The following is a 15214-nucleotide window of genomic DNA, read 5'->3' as shown; positions in this document are numbered from 1 at the left end:
CAAACACTAACGTATTTGATCCAACAACCCTACAAAGTGTGTAGGTATTTTTATTATCCACCTTGCAGGTGGGGAAATAGAGCCACAGAAAGATTATGTAATTTCCCAAAGCTCTGCTCTTTATTAGCTATGATATGAACCCAGGCAATACAGCCCTAGAGCCTAAATCTTTAGCCACTGTATAGACCTTCAAAAACCATTGGCCTTGAGCAGTAAGTGGTTCCCAATCAAGCCAATTTTGCCTGTGGGACACATTTGGTGATGTCTGGAGACATCTGGTTGTCACAACTGGTAGTGAGATGCTACTGGCATCTAGGAGAGGCCAGGGATGCTGTTATAAATATCCATAACAAAGAACTATCTGGCTCCAAGCATCTCTAGGTTGACAAACACTGGCCTAGAGCACAGGGGCATTAGTCACAGGTGCCCAGTAAAATCACAGAGCTTTCCAAAACCCCAGTGCTCAGGCCATACCCCAGATCCATGAAATCCGAATCTGGAGGAACAGAACTCAAGACCTCAGCATTTTTTGAGAGCTCCCAGTGACTCCAGGGTTGGGGACCTCAGTCTTGGAAGCAGCTGCTCTTGCTCACCGTGTCTGGCAGTGGTGTGTAGGAAAGGCACCGGGACATGGCCACAGGCCTCCAAGTCATTTCGCTCCCACATACCCACGCAGATACCAGTCTGCATGCTTTTCCTGCTCCCTCAGTGAAAAATCTGATGAGGGTGCCCTCCCCCATCACCACCACCAACTCATCGGCAGAAGAACGTTCTCAGGGTACTTTTCCTATTAAGTGAGGAATCCTGTTCCCCAGCCCCACCAACCCACTGCTCCCACACACAGCACACACCTCAAGAATGGGAATAGAAATGACTGACTTTAATCAGTCTGCGATGAAATGAGCCTCTTTTAGAGGCCAGGTGGGGGTGGGGAAGCCCTGCAGCAGCTAGGGCACACTCCTTCAGGCACAGCTGAAGCAGACAGCTCCAAGAAACCACTGGAAAGGTGGAGGGAGGGGGCAGTGGGACTCACAGCTTCCCCTGAGCGGGTGAAAGTGGCTTCTGAGACCGCACAAAGCACCGGCCCCAGCCAGGTAGTGGGATAGGCCCCCATGCTGCCCATGCAGCAACCCCGTGTGACCACAGGGCGGCCCCATCCCTTCTTGGTTCTCTTCTTCCTCCAGCCCCAAAGGGGGAAGAGGTCCCTGAGCACATACAGCCCAGCCCTTGCCCAAGCTGGGTCAGACAGCCAAGCAGGAACTTAGACCCCAGTGACGCTCCCGGCTCAGCCTCAGAAACTCCCACTCTGCCATCTGTCCTCCAGGCTGTGCCCCAGTAAAGGCACAGTGGCAGGATGGGGGGCTGGCAAAAGTGGCTCCTGACCAGGGTGGCAGACAGTGTCATCAGCAGGATGGCCTTGCTGTGCCTGCCTGTCACACCATCTTAACCTCCAGGGTTTGGGCCCGTGATAGGTTCTGGCGCTGGGCTTTGACCATGTGCAGGCGTCTCCCGTGCAGCGTGAACTGGGACCAAGTGAACAGCTGCAGCACAGCACAGGTGATGGGCACCAGCACCAACAGGTAGAAGCAGCCCTGGCGGAGCGTCGGGGCCTGCGCCGGGGGCGGGGCCGGGGGCTCTGGCCATGGCTGAGCACTCCCCACAGGGGCCAGCGGGGGCTGCTGGAAGAGATCGTGACCTAGGACAAGAGAGCATGCAGAAAGAACAAGGTCAGCCCTGGTCTCCTCCAAAGTCCACAGCACAGCGCCACATCTCAAACAACACACGTGTACGTCTAAACCACAGCTCAATTCCTCCCCAAACTTGCTTCGCCTCTGCTCTTCCCTTCTCGGTGTCTGGTACCACTGTCTACCCAAAACCTCAGTCTTCCTGGGTTCCTCAGCAAACCTCACCACTGCCCAAAAGCCAATCCTTCACTTCCCCCCAATTCCAAAACACATCCGGTACCGGGACACTTTCTTCCGGCCCCCTTGGCACCGCTTGCTCCAAGCTTCCATCGCCTCTGCCACAGCCTCCCCACAACCCACTCCCCACACAGCAGTCAGGGTGAAGTTGAAAAAACATAGATCAGACCACGTCACTCCCCTGCTTAAAACCATGGCAAATAGAATCTCTTCACAACGAGAATAAAATCCAAACCCTGTCCTGATTTACAGAGCCCTCTACTTTCCCAGCCTTGTCTCCTAACCACCCCTGATACCTTGGGCCTTTGCACTTGCCTCCCCTTCTGTCTGGGATTCACTGAGATCTTTCAAGACCAAATCCTTGCCCTTCAGTCCACATCCTAGGTGTCATCTCAGAGAGGACTTCCTGGACCACACTAAAGTAGCTTCTCAGTCCCACTGTCCATTGTACCATTGCTTTTACCACTACCTGCTGTTTTCTCATTTGGCTGTTTACTGCCAACCCCATCCCTCCCCCCTGACTAGAATAAAAGTTCCATGATGGCAAGGCCATTGTTATTTCCCTAGAGGACCTGGAGCAACTCTTGGCAGAGAAAGTATTCAATACACATTTGTTGAATGAATGAACGAATGGACGAACGAATGAACGATTGAAAGACTGGAAGATTGGAGACTCAGTTCCTCTACCCACGTAGGGGGAGGCCGAGGAGGAATGGCCCAGGCACAGCTTCTGTCGGCCAGCTGCCATTCTCTCTCCCTTACTGGACCCAGTTTGTCTGCTGGTGTGCCAGGTAAGCTTTGACCCCTGGAGCCTCAAGAGCCCCTGCGCCAGCTCCCAGGGCCCTCACCTGTGTAGAAGCAGAGCAGCCAGGTGCCCAGCAGCGGGGCGAAGGTCTGGCCTGGCTTGGTCACCAGGGCCACCATGCCAAAGAGAAGAGCTGAGGCCGCCTGCTTACGGTGGTTCAACACCAGGTCCTCGTCCACCAGGTCAGTGACCACCAGAGTCAACAGCTTACAGGTGCCCTCAGTGAAAACACGGTTACTGCCAGCGGAGAGAGGGGGTGAGAATGAAGGGGTGGAACAGAGGCGTGGGGGTGAGGGAGGGCAGTGCGTACCTGGCAATGAAGAGGCAGAGCAGGCCGGGGCGGTCAGGGCCAGCCAACAGCATGAGCAGGCTCAGGCCCAGCTTGAGCAGGAAGAGCCCCCGCACCACGGCGTAGACGCCCCAACGCCGGCACAAGGGCAGGAAGTAGAGGTTGTTGAGGTGGGGAGCGACATAGGAGATGCCTGGGCAGAAAGGGTGCGGCTTTGTCAGGGGCCACTGCCGTAGCTTCCACAATTACCCACATCTTGGGGTGCCCCGGGCGGGGGGGGGCGGGGAGGAGGGCTCAGTCATTTGAGCAACCAACTTTGGCTGGGGTCATAATCTCACAGTTCATGGATTTGAGCCCTGTATCAGGCTTTGCACGGACAGCACAGAGCCTGCTTCGGATTCTGTCTTCCTTTCTCTCGGCCCCCTCCCCTGCTCGAGTTTTCTCTTTCTCTCAAAAGTAAACATTAAAAAAACTGTTTTTAATTATCCACATCTTAACGATCAGAATCAGAGTTGGCATTGATTGAACACTGACGACGTGCCAGGCTCTGTGAGAAGAGCTTCACATCCTTTTCTTTAATCCCTACAACTCTTTAGGGTAAGTACTATATTATTCCTACTTTACAGGTGACAAATGGAGGCCCCAAGAGTTTAAATAAAACATACCCAAGGCCACACAGCGAATAAGCAGAGTCAAGAAGCACACCCAAGCCCCTCAGCCTGTAATCCTAGCTGTTAAATAGCTACTGCGGGGGGCACCAAGAGAGCAGCCCTACCCTACTCACATCCGCAACAGGCCCCGCCCCTCCCTCCCCCGGGTGGGGGCTGGACATGCAACCCCACAGCGGCCTCTGCCCCCTCTGCCCCCTGCCAGCCAGGCCCCAGCGAGGGAGGGAGTTGCGTCTGCAGCTGGGGGAGGGGTCCTGGGGTGCAAGCTTCAGTTCCTCCAGCCTGCACGAGGCGCCCACTCACCCAACAGGAAGGAGCCTGTGGACAGGGAGATGTGGTCTGACAACAGATGCTCCAGGAAGAGGGGGAAGAAGTTGCTGTTGAAGTGGCAGTGAAACACCTGCAAGCCGACAGGGGCAGTGAGGAGGCCGCTGGGTCTCAGGGCTGGGCAGCAAGGGCACCAGCAGGCTCTATCCTCATATCCTTCCACCAGGAGCATGCCAGAATAAAACCCCAAACCAAATTCCTATTGCTTATCTAATTTTGCTAAAAGGTAGAAGGAATGATAAGATGGTCCACGGAATGATTAAGATTTTTTTACTCTTTAGTTTCAAATACTTGAGTGAAACAAGCTTGACAGTATAAACACCAGCTATGTCTAGGCTGGGCTAGCCTCTGCACTGCATGTGTTTTAGCTATGGCACTTAGTGTTTTAAAAAGACTGTCACAGAGTTCCCAAAAGGGCACCCCTTTTTCATATCCTCACTGTGCAGGTGAGGACACCCAGGCCTGCCCCGACAGACCTTCCTAAGATCACACAGGGAGTTAGAAGCTCTGAGGGCACCGGAATCCAGGCCTCCTAACTACCCGACCTGTGTATCCGCTATCAAATTGCCCAGCAGTCCTCACACGAGGCCCAGAACTGCTTTCCCAGCTTTTGAGGAGCCTGTTCCCTTGAGTGGAGTGCGGCCTACCCATCGGGCGGGGGCCTATTCCCATACCTGCACCAGGTCCATGCCCACGAACCACAGGAAGTTCCGGTGGCGTGCCAGCTGCTGGAGGTACTGGCCCAAAGTGATGCTGCCTGCTTCCTTGCAGCCCACAAGCAGCTCCTCTCCACACAGGCTACAGGGCAGAGGGGAGTCACCGATGGCCTAAGGTTGGGCCAGAGCCATCTGCCACCCCAGGCCAGCCACCCATCAGCCAGGGGACCCAGCGCTGAAATCACACTCAGAAGTGTTGGTGGGAACCAGAAGAGCTGGGCCAGGCCACTCACCCGCCATCTACAGCCAGGGCTGGGCACTCCGGCTCTCTACCGGCTGCCTCAACCCGCCTCCTAAGCAGCCGTGTGGCCCCCACAAAGCCCAGCCCAGAGCCAGTGGCCAGTGCCACACAGAAGGTGCGGAAGGAAGAGAAGTCTTCCTTGTTCCAGAAGGCATAGGAGGCAAAGACGGAGAGGGAGCCAGCTGCACTGAAGAGGGAGCAGTAGAAGTTGAGGTGGGTACGGTCATGGGCAGAGAGGGCCAGGTCAGCCAGCAAGGCATGATGGTGCAGGTCCACAAGAGTCAGGAAACCATCATAGAGGCACAGGCACAGCAAAAACTGCAGGCCAGCTGGGGCCCAGGGCACCCAGAATGCCAGGAACGACAATGCCAGCAGCGGCCCGTGCCAGCCCAGGGCCCGCACCCGTGCCAGCACCACGGCCCTGGAGGAGAGCCCGGCACCCGACCTGCCAGAGAGAGGAGGAAAGTTGGGAGATGCTTTTACAAACTTGATGAGCCCCAGTTCCCCCCCTGCCCAGGCCCCAGAGGAAGGACAGAGGCCCAGAGTATGGAACTCACACCAGGGTGGTCCCACTGAGCCCTGAGTCCTCAGCCTCTGATTTAGGAAGCACAACTCTCCAGGGGGTACACTCTCTTGTCTGGTCCCTTGCCAAGCCTGCCAGGGCTGATGGCCAAAGGGTGGTGGGACACCTATTTCTCAGGGTTGGGGGCAGTGGTGGGCCCAAGCAGGATGGAGTAAAGGAATCTGCCAGAAGCAACAGAGAGTGTTTGCTGTACAGCTCCCAGTTCTAAGGACCTGACAAGGCAAGCTGAGGTAAATCTCTTCCCACGTGAGCAAGGCAACAGTTAGTCAAGGCCATTCTCCCACATGGCCAGAGCCTGACTGACCTTGGGAAGGGAGGGGGCCTGGTCAAAAGCTGAAAATGGTTTCCTTTTTCTCTCCCCACCCCAAACACAGACACCCCCTGGGGAGGAGTGGGATGGGACAGGACCCGTTGTGACCCACCCACAGGACACAAACCGGGGCTGGGAGCTGAGGAACTGACGGTCACTCAGCCAACCGAAGAGGGGGTCGTTGAGGCTGTTCCAGAGGAGAAACACCGTCTGTGGGCAGAGAGGAGATGGGGCAGGTGGGCTCCAGGCAACCTCCTCTCCGGAGGTCTCCCCACCCAGCCTGCTCGCCACCCCTCAAGATGAGCACAGCTTTCCTGCCTGCAAACCTCTGCTCAGGTCAGTCCCTCTGCTAAAACCCACTCTACCAGCCACCACCCCCCATCAAACTCCCACCCATCCAGGGTGAATTTATCCAGCTGATAAATGAATATTTATCAAAGCTCCAGCTCCAGCTTTTCTTGCTGAATTGAGGTGGGCAACCTGGCCAGCCCCAAGCTCCAGACTGGGTGGGACCCAGCCTTGCAATCCGCCTGGCTCCCACCCAGTGCTGGCCTACCTCTCCAACCCAGAAGGCAGTTTTGTTGATCTTGTACACCGAGACAAAGGTGTCCACATAGTAAAGCAGGAACACGTTGTGCAGGACGGAGATGAAGAGGGCCAGGGAGCCATAGACCACAGCCGTAGGCAGGCCCAGCATCCAAGCCTGGAGCCTGCCCAGCCCCATGGCTGCCAGCTCAGCCTCAGCCCCAGGAGCACTGAGGAGCGCTCACAGCCAAGGGCAGTCTGGCCATTCTTGTCCCTGGGGAAGAAGGAGCCCGTTAGCTGCAGGGATCAGAGCCAGCTCTGTTCCCAACCCCAGACCTCTGAGTCACTTAAAAACTCATTTCCACTGGGAGAAAGTTTGTACATCAAACCAAGCTGGGGAATCATCACTGACATCAATGACTGTACAGCTGAAACAGTGCTGGGCTGGATACCACTGAGAGTAACCCAAGAAGACTGATAAAGTCGTGGGAAAAGAAGTGCTGAGCCAGGTCACATGCTAGGGGAATGTGCTCAGTATCTTCTTTCATCCACACTGTCTTATCACACACACCTTCACAATCTGGATGTGATGACTGTGGGCCTGGGCACACAATGTCCCTGTAACCTCAGGCAAGCTACTTGACCTAAGCCTCAGTTTCCTTTTCTGTAAAAGGGCAAAGGGGATGATCATGTCCACTCTGCAGTGGAGGGTAAGGGTCAAGTGAGGTAACTCACAGAAAGCGTTCAATAAATGGATGGTGGTGGTGTCATGATTATCCTTATAAAATCCCTACAATACAAAAATTATAGCACAATTACGATGTTATTGGAAAGCACCCCCAAGCTCAGATATGTGATTTGCCCAATGTCAGACAGCAGAAAAGTGGGAGATTTGACCCCTGACCTGTCTGGTTCCAAACCCTTTTCTGCCACTTGACCTTTCAAATCAGGTTCCTATACACTGTTGGGTAGAATAGAGAAAGTTGCTACGATGTCAGGTTCTGTAGGTATAGAAGAATGATAAGATCTGGCAAGAGTCCACACCTACTCATGCACTTTGATTCTGGAAATTCCACTTCAAGGGACTAGGCCCAAAGGAATACGTACAGAGACGTTCATGGCAGCAACAGTAATAAACAGCAAAAAGTTGGACACAGCCCAAGATGCAACAAAGAGACTGGCTCAGCAAGGCCAATGCTCTCCAGAAAAGGCAAGCATGTGGGCCACCTTGACACGTAGGAGAGAAATTCAAGAACATGTTACATGAAAAGAGAGAATAAAGCACAGTGTGGGTTCCTGTCTTCCAACCAGGCTGACTTGTACACAGAGGCGGGAAGGCAAGACTGGCCATGAGTGGGAAGGAAATAAATCAGATTTTTATTGGAGCAGGACTTCTCAAATTGGAACGTACTTTCAAGTCACCTGGGTACTTCAAAATGTAGATTTTTGACTCAGGAGGTCTGGGGAGGAATCTGAGATTCTGTATTTCTAAAGGGCACCCAGGTGGCGTTGGGCTACTGGGCCATGACCACACTTTAAGCAGCGAGGCATTAAGTCTGGCTGTCTCTTTTTTTAGATTCAAAGCTGCTGTTCTCTTTTCAGAATAACCCGTGTGTGTTTGTCTGACCCCCCAAAGGGAAGCTATGAGGACTTCCTTCTAACTCCCTGTTGCAAGTTAAATCAATGTCCCCCCAAAAGATATGTTCAAGCCCTAACCCCCAGTACCTGTGTGACTTTATTTGGAAACAGGATCTGTGCAGATGTAACCAAGTTGAGATCATAATGAATTCGGTGGGCTCTAATCCAGTGATGGGTATCCTTACAAGGAGAGGGAAATTTGGACACAGAGACAGACACACACAGAAAGAAGACGGCCATGTAAAGACAGGTAGAAATTGGAGTGATACAGACACAAGCCAAGGAACGCCAAGGGCAGCAGGCAACCACCAGGAGCTAGGGAAGAAGCAAGGGAGGATTCTTCCCTAGAGCCTCTGGAGGGAGCACAACCAACCAGAGTTGATTCAGACTGTGAGAGAATAAATTTTAAGCCACCCAGTTTGCAGTAATCTGTTACTGCAGCCCTCTGAAATTTACACATACTCTCAAGGACTATTCCTCTTAGAGCCCCTGTGACCCAAGCCTAAACGCAGGCACATTGATGTGCGCGCACACACACACATAGCTGAAACTTCTGCTTCCCATCATGGTCGGGCCCTAGAGAGCCAATTTCAGCCCCAGTCCAACAGTAGTGACCCCCAGGACCTGTCCTTGCCCCATGACCCACTATGGCTCCCCCTCCATGTCCACCCTTCCAGAGCCTCTGCAGTCTGGCTTCTCCCTGCCTCCCAGAGTCTCCAAGTCACCCTCTCCTCTGGCCAGGCCTTTGTCCTTGGTGGTACTCCTGCCAGAAGTGGCCTCCCATCTCCCATCCTTCAAGAGACCACACCATATCCAGACTTTCTCCAGCCCCTCACGGATGCCTCCTGCCGAGACTCTCCTGACTGCCTCCACTCCAACCTGTGGGTTTCCAAGAGCAGGGCCTGCTTCTTTGCCCGCCCTCTCCCTCAGAGGGCTGGACTCCACCACTCTCTGGTAGAGAAACAGGCCCTGAGGGGAGAATAAGTAAGGAATCCCAGAGGGATCTCTCAGGCTCATTGGAAAATGAGGGCAGTTCATTCAAGAGATCCAACCTGGTGCTCGTCTTTGCCTAGTGGTGGGGAATGAGGGAAGGAAAAGCAGATGGAACAACCTAAAACCAGCCACGTCTGTGAGAATGTCTCCTGAGCTACAGTGATCCTACTTTGGCATCAAAGCCAGAAGATGGCCAGGTAGCCTTTCTCTGGGGCTCTTGAGCCCCTGAAGAAACATTTGTTAGGAAATATTTTTCCCCCCACAGTTTTATTGAGGTATAATTGATACACAATGATCTGCATATATTCAAAGTGTGCAGCGTGATCAGTTTAAACTGTTTACACCTTTGAAACCACTGCCACAATTGACATCATGAACATATCCATCACCCTAAAAGTCTCCCTGGCACTTTCTAAGGAACATAGCAGAAAGAAAACACAGTTGAGGGTCTTGTAAGTCCTGACTCTACCATTTACTTCCTGTGTGACATGGAGCGATTTGCTTAACCTCTGACTTTCTTCATGTCCAATGTGGGGCCGACTATTGTTAGCAGCCTAGGGGAAATTATTCTAAAGCCCTTAGCACATAAGTGTGGTGAACACTCAAACTTCAGACATTACTGCTATTGAGCCTCTCAGAACTTCCAAACCCACCACACAAGGATGGGGTGAGTGTTTAAGTAGGCTTCACGCCCAGCGCGGAGCCCAACGAAGGGCTTGAACTTCCGACCCTGAGATCAAGCCCTGAGCTGAGATCAAGAGTCAGACGCTCAACCAACTGGGCCACCCAGGTGCCCCAAGGATGGGCTATTAATCTAAAGGTGCTTTGGGGCTGTGAAGCACAACTTACACCTCTGTTGCTATCCTTAACCCAGGTCACTTTCTCTGATTCCCCAGGGCCTTTCAGAACCCCTTGCCCCCACACACACCCCACCCCACCTCACCTCACCTCCAAAGCCTTTGTCCAAAGGGAGTGAAGGCTCCCAGGCAGTGACCTGCCCTGGTTGCTAGAAGGTAAACCTTGCAGGCAAGTCCCCAGCCTCCACCAGCTGGCTTCCTGCTGAAATGGCAGAAGAAAACCTCAGAGGGTGTTGAAGTGGGAGGGAAGGGTGTGACTTTTGCCATCAGAAGAGGCGGAGTTTAAATCCCAAATGCACTTCCTACTAAGAATGTAACCTCAGGCAAGTCACTTAACCTGTCTGAGCCTAGGTTTCCTCATGTGTAGGATGTGAATAATAATACCCATCCTTTTTTTTTTTTTTTTTAAACATTTTTTTCATTTTTGAGAGACAGAGACAGAGCATGAGCAGGGGAGGGGCAGAGAGAGAGGGAGACACAGAATCCAAAGCAGGCCCCAGGCTCTGAGCTGTCAGCACAGAGCCTGACATGGGGCTCCAACCCACGAACCGTGAGATCATGACCTGAGCTGAAGTCAGACACTTAACCAACTGAGCCACCCAAGTGCCCCATAATACCCATCCTTTAAAGGAATGCAGGAAGGATTAAACTAATGTCCAGAAGCCCAGAGCACTGTTACATGGAAGATGTTTAGAAACTGGCTTTTTCTTGGGCTCACTCATAAAAGATCAGAGTAGGAGCAGGGGAACATCTTGGTAATCCAGTCCCTTCTCATGGTAAGGCAATTTGAGAGAAACGACAGGGCACACAAGGGTAAATCAAAAGAGAATCTAGGGGCACCTGGGTGGCTCAGTGGGTTAAGTGTCCGAATCGAGTTTGGGTCAGGTTATGATCTCATGGTTCGTAAGGTAGAGCCCCTTGTCCTGCTGGGATTCATTCTCTCATTCTCTCTCTCTCTCTCAAAATCAATAAACTTAAAAAAAAAAAAAAAAAGGTTAAGAAAAAGAGAGTCCACAAGTAGCAGGAATGCACGCAAAATTCAGGAGTGCCAGACACAAACCCGCGCCACAGGCCAAAGCCGGAGGCAAAACAACCTGTCCAGATAAGCCTCTGCCTGGAAGAGGAGCTGGGGAAGGAGTGTCCAGGGTCCCTCCAGCCGTTTCTCTTCCGGATTCTGCTCCTCCCCCAGGAAACACCTTCTCCTACTCACCCTTCCCACCCTCAATACGCCCCAGCAGAGAACAAGAGCTCAGCCTCTCCAGGGGAGGAACAGCTTGGAACCCACACCAGCTCAGGTGCATAACCCAGGGGAAATATCCTGTAACCAACTCCACCCCTACCTTGGCACCTGGCAGGAGAGCCTGTTGGAGGCCCCCAGAGCCTCCCCCCTCCCCCCGCCCCCTGCTGGTATGGTGCCAGTTATGTGGCTTTGAGCCAGCCTCTTCTCCCTAGGCCCGGTCTCCTTATCTATAAAGTGGGATGATAATGCCAGCCTCTCGGATTGCTGAGGGGCTGAAATGCAAAAACGCACCAAGCACAGAACCTGGCACATACAAGTTCCTCAATAAATAGTAGCTACTGTTACTCTTTTTCATATCTCTGCTGTCTGGTTTCTTGGTCTTTCTAGCACCCAGCACTGATGCCTCTTGCTGCCATCCCTCAAATTCTCTTTTAAATGCCACCTCCGCACCTTTGTTCATGCTGTTGCTTCCACCTAAAATACCCAAGATGTAACTACATATCATTGCTCAGGCATCTGGGTATGCCTGGCTTTTACATCCATCATCAAGAATCCTTACAACTCTTGTTACGATTCCCATCTCCTAAGTGAAGAAACCAAGGCTCTGAAGGTTAAATAACTGGCCCCAAATCACAAAGCTATTAGGTGCTGGAGCAAAGATTCAAAACAGGTGTTTTTGACTAGAAAATCTCAGCATTTCTCAAGTCACTGTGCCCAACCCCACCACCATCTTATGAAACTCTGCTGATTCAAGGCCTAGTTCAGTGGCATGGCCTTCCCGAGTACACCTACTCACGTGTTCTCTCCCTTTTCAGGTCCCTTGGCTTCTTCATCAGGATCCAAATACCTCCTGTACCCTCCTCCAGTACCTAAGCTCCTTAAGAGCAGGGCCAGGTCAGACCCGTTTTCTACTCCCTGCCCCCACCAGGCTTCTTCACCACACAGCAGGTACTCAATTAATACATGCTAGGTCAATTTGCCCCAAACAGGCCGATATGGGCATCCCCAGCACTAGGGAAGAGTAGCAGCCATAGGAGTGCCACCCCCAAATCCCACTGTACCCCTCAGCTCTGCCTGGCTGTGGGAGTCAGAAAAAGGCAACCTGGGGAGCCGTGATGTACCCTGCTGAATAAAACATGCACAGCAAGGCAACTGGTGCACAAAGAGGAATAGTGATAACAAAAAGTAACATTTATTCATCTCGTACCATGTGTTAAGAAAGCAGATACAATATGGAAAGGGAGCTCAGAGCAAGCAGGCAGAAGAAAGACACCAGATCAGGAAGGGTTTTGCAGACTACACACAAGATTCTATCCTGAGGACAATGGGGTGGGGGACACGGGGGGGGGGGGGTGTGAGGTGACAGAACCAGATCCGTTTGGAAGGAATCCCGTAGCATAAAAACTCTCTCCTCTTGACCCATCGGGCCTCTGGAAGAGAAAGAACTAGAAAGGACGGAAATCGTAGCATCTCCCTGATTTCTGAAACTTTATCAGGCCTATAGTGGGTAGGGGGCTGGTGGATTTTGTGGAGGAAACCAAGAATGCCAGACTGGGACCCTAGAGTGAGGGGCGTGGGGAGGATGGGTGTTGATTCCCTCCAAAAGGCCTATTGACTGTAGGCAAAGCAGTTTAATGCAGAGGGAAAAGGCCACTGACAAGCATAATTTAGAGTTAGGAGCCCTGAGTCAAGTTTGAACATTATCACTACTAACTACCTGAGTTTATTCCTACATCTGTGAAGCAGGAGAAAACAATTCCATTCTCTACCTGTCCTCAGGGGTATCAAATGAAATTGAAAGGTGTAACTCCCTGTGCAAATATTAGGTGTCCTTTTCTCAACAAGCAGCTGACCTCTGAATTATCTGCTGCATTTTCTGTTTCACAACCATCTTGCCTCCTTGCCCAGTCTCCTCAGAGCAGGGTCCAGGCCTGGCAGGAGGACCTCCCCTGGGGGTGGGGGGGACACCCTCCATTCCAAATACTCATGGGCCTATTCTCCTCAGGCTGGAAATGAACTTTCTACTTACTGGGGGAGGGACCTTCCTCCTCTCCCTCCCCAACAGGTAACTACAGCAGCACTGGATGGTCAGCGACTTCACCCTAGGACCACCTGTCCCCACCAAGCCACTGAGCAGTCTGGGGCTAACCCAGAAGCTCTTTACTCAATAGCTGGCATGCTGCCGCTGAAACATGTGGTTCTCCAGCCCATCTGTACATTAAAATCACCTGAGGAGCTGCTTAATATCGAGGTCCAGGCCTCACTCCTGACCAATTTAATCGGAATTTCCAGGGATGGGGCCCAGCATCAGTGTTCTTTTAAAGCTCCCCAAGTGGTTCTACTATGAAAGCAAGGTTAAGGGCCATTATGTTAATGAAATGGATCCCAAGCCTGATGCATCCCGCGACCTCAGCTCCCCCCCGCCCCGGGGGGCCCTTCTGCAAAGATGCCACCCTCACCCCTTGAGCCCAAGCTTCTCCCACCCTGACCCGGGGGCTCTCCCATCCCACAACCTCATCACTTCAGGGACCCCCCGCAGACAGCTCCCAGGACTCCCAGAGCAGAGAGCATTCCTGTCCCCCTCGGGTCCGTTCTTTGTGTGTAATCGGCCCCCAGTCCGGCCCGCTCCTGCCCCCGCGCCCGGGCCACGGGAGAGCCCCTCACCGCAATCGTGGCAGGCGAAGCCTAATCCTGCGGCTGCCTGGAGCCAGGTGCGAGCCAGTGCGCCTGCGCATTCCCCGCCGGAGGCTTCCCCAGCCTCTCCCTCCGCCCCCGCCCGGCGATTGGCTCCGTGCGGCTCCCGGGACCGCGCCCCGGCAGGTGCCCGCGCCCGAGGCTGCCGCCGCCATATTTGTCACGGGCGCTTACCCTTAGGGACCGAAAAGAAAACGTGGACGCTGGCCAGAAGAGCAGTTGGCCTGGGTTCCTGACGCTTCACCCCTTCTCTTTCAACTCTGTGAAAGCTTAAAGCCAATTTCAGTTCAAATCAATAAGGCTTTTCTGAGCGCTCCCCCTTCTCTCCCCCGTCCTTCCTTAGTATTAATTCACAGAATGGAGAGCACAGCACCTTCCTACAGGCCTTGTGATCTGCCTAGATGCACAGCTAGGCAGGTGAAGAGATGGCAGTGGCACGACCTGGGACTTCCTGACGCTGGATGGTGAGCCCCTCAGGAGTAGACGGTCCCAGCTTGGTGTATGGGCACCGGGGCTCAGGCCACAGATGCCAGGCCCGGAGAGAGCAACCTTACAGCCCAACTATTTCGTATTAAAAATAGTAATGATAAGGGCGCCTGGGTTGCTCAGTTGGTTGGGTTCTACTCTTGATTTCGGCTCAGGTCATGGTCTCCTTGTTCGTGGTCCCAGGACAGGCTCTGCGCTCCACAGCGTGGACCCTGCTTGAGATGCTCTCTCCCTCCCTCTGTCTCTGTTCCTGCCCTACTTGTGCTTTCTCTCGTTCGGTCTCAAAATAAATTAAAAAAAAAATTTTTTTTTATAGTAATGATAAAATATAAGGTGTACTGAGCTCTCACTATGTGCTCTGTACTGTGTTAAGCCCTCTACATGCATTATGTTGTTGAGTCCTCACATCCCTGGCAGATAGGTGATATATCCCCACTTGACAGATGAGGAAATAGATTTAGAGAGATTCAATGACTTTCATACAAGCAAGAGGCCCAGACCAACTGGAACCCAGCTCTCCTGACTCTCAGAACATGAGTCTTTCCTCTTCCTACCACTGCCCAGGCCCCAAAGTCAAGTTTTGTTTTGCTTAGTCCAGTCTGGTGAGGATGTCTCATGTCTTCTCCCAATAAACCTGTAAGCCTCATCAGGTTTCCAGGCAATCAAACAGCACACACTTCAGACCTACTGTTTTCCAATGGAGCAATGCGCCTGGCCTTTAGCTTCTGGGGGACCTGGGGCTCAGTCCCCTAGCTCCATTTCTTTGTTAAGGGACCCACGTTTTGTGAGCCTCTGTTTTATGCCTTATAGGGATTTTGTAGGCATTAAATGTGAAGTGGGAGTGTTAGTGTTTTGCAGGCTTTTGGCTTGTCAACAGCCTTGATGGTTGTCAACAGGAAAATCGTCCAATTCCTCCTGCC

The 15214-nt window shown here is 52.7% G+C and overlaps 1 protein-coding gene across 1 annotated transcript; it reads right to left on the bottom strand.

Annotated features, from left to right (window-relative positions):
- Positions 1-859: 859 nt before the first annotated feature.
- MFSD13A (major facilitator superfamily domain containing 13A) lies at positions 860-13878 on the bottom strand. Its single transcript, XM_045438721.1, has 9 exons — positions 13779-13878; positions 6418-6660; positions 5989-6071; positions 4961-5413; positions 4686-4809; positions 3988-4084; positions 3038-3209; positions 2771-2964; positions 860-1696 (listed from the first exon to the last, which is right to left on the bottom strand). Exons 2-9 carry the CDS (start codon positions 6583-6585, stop codon positions 1434-1436), a joined length of 1554 nt encoding a protein of 517 aa, XP_045294677.1. The 5' UTR covers positions 6586-6660; positions 13779-13878; the 3' UTR covers positions 860-1433.
- Positions 13879-15214: the final 1336 nt, after the last annotated feature.

Source organism: Leopardus geoffroyi, chromosome D2, assembly GCF_018350155.1.
Source record: "Leopardus geoffroyi isolate Oge1 chromosome D2, O.geoffroyi_Oge1_pat1.0, whole genome shotgun sequence".
Lineage (NCBI taxonomy): Eukaryota > Metazoa > Chordata > Mammalia > Carnivora > Felidae > Leopardus > Leopardus geoffroyi.
The sequence above is the reverse complement of the archived record's forward strand: the minus strand, read 5'-3'. Positions and strand labels throughout refer to the sequence as shown.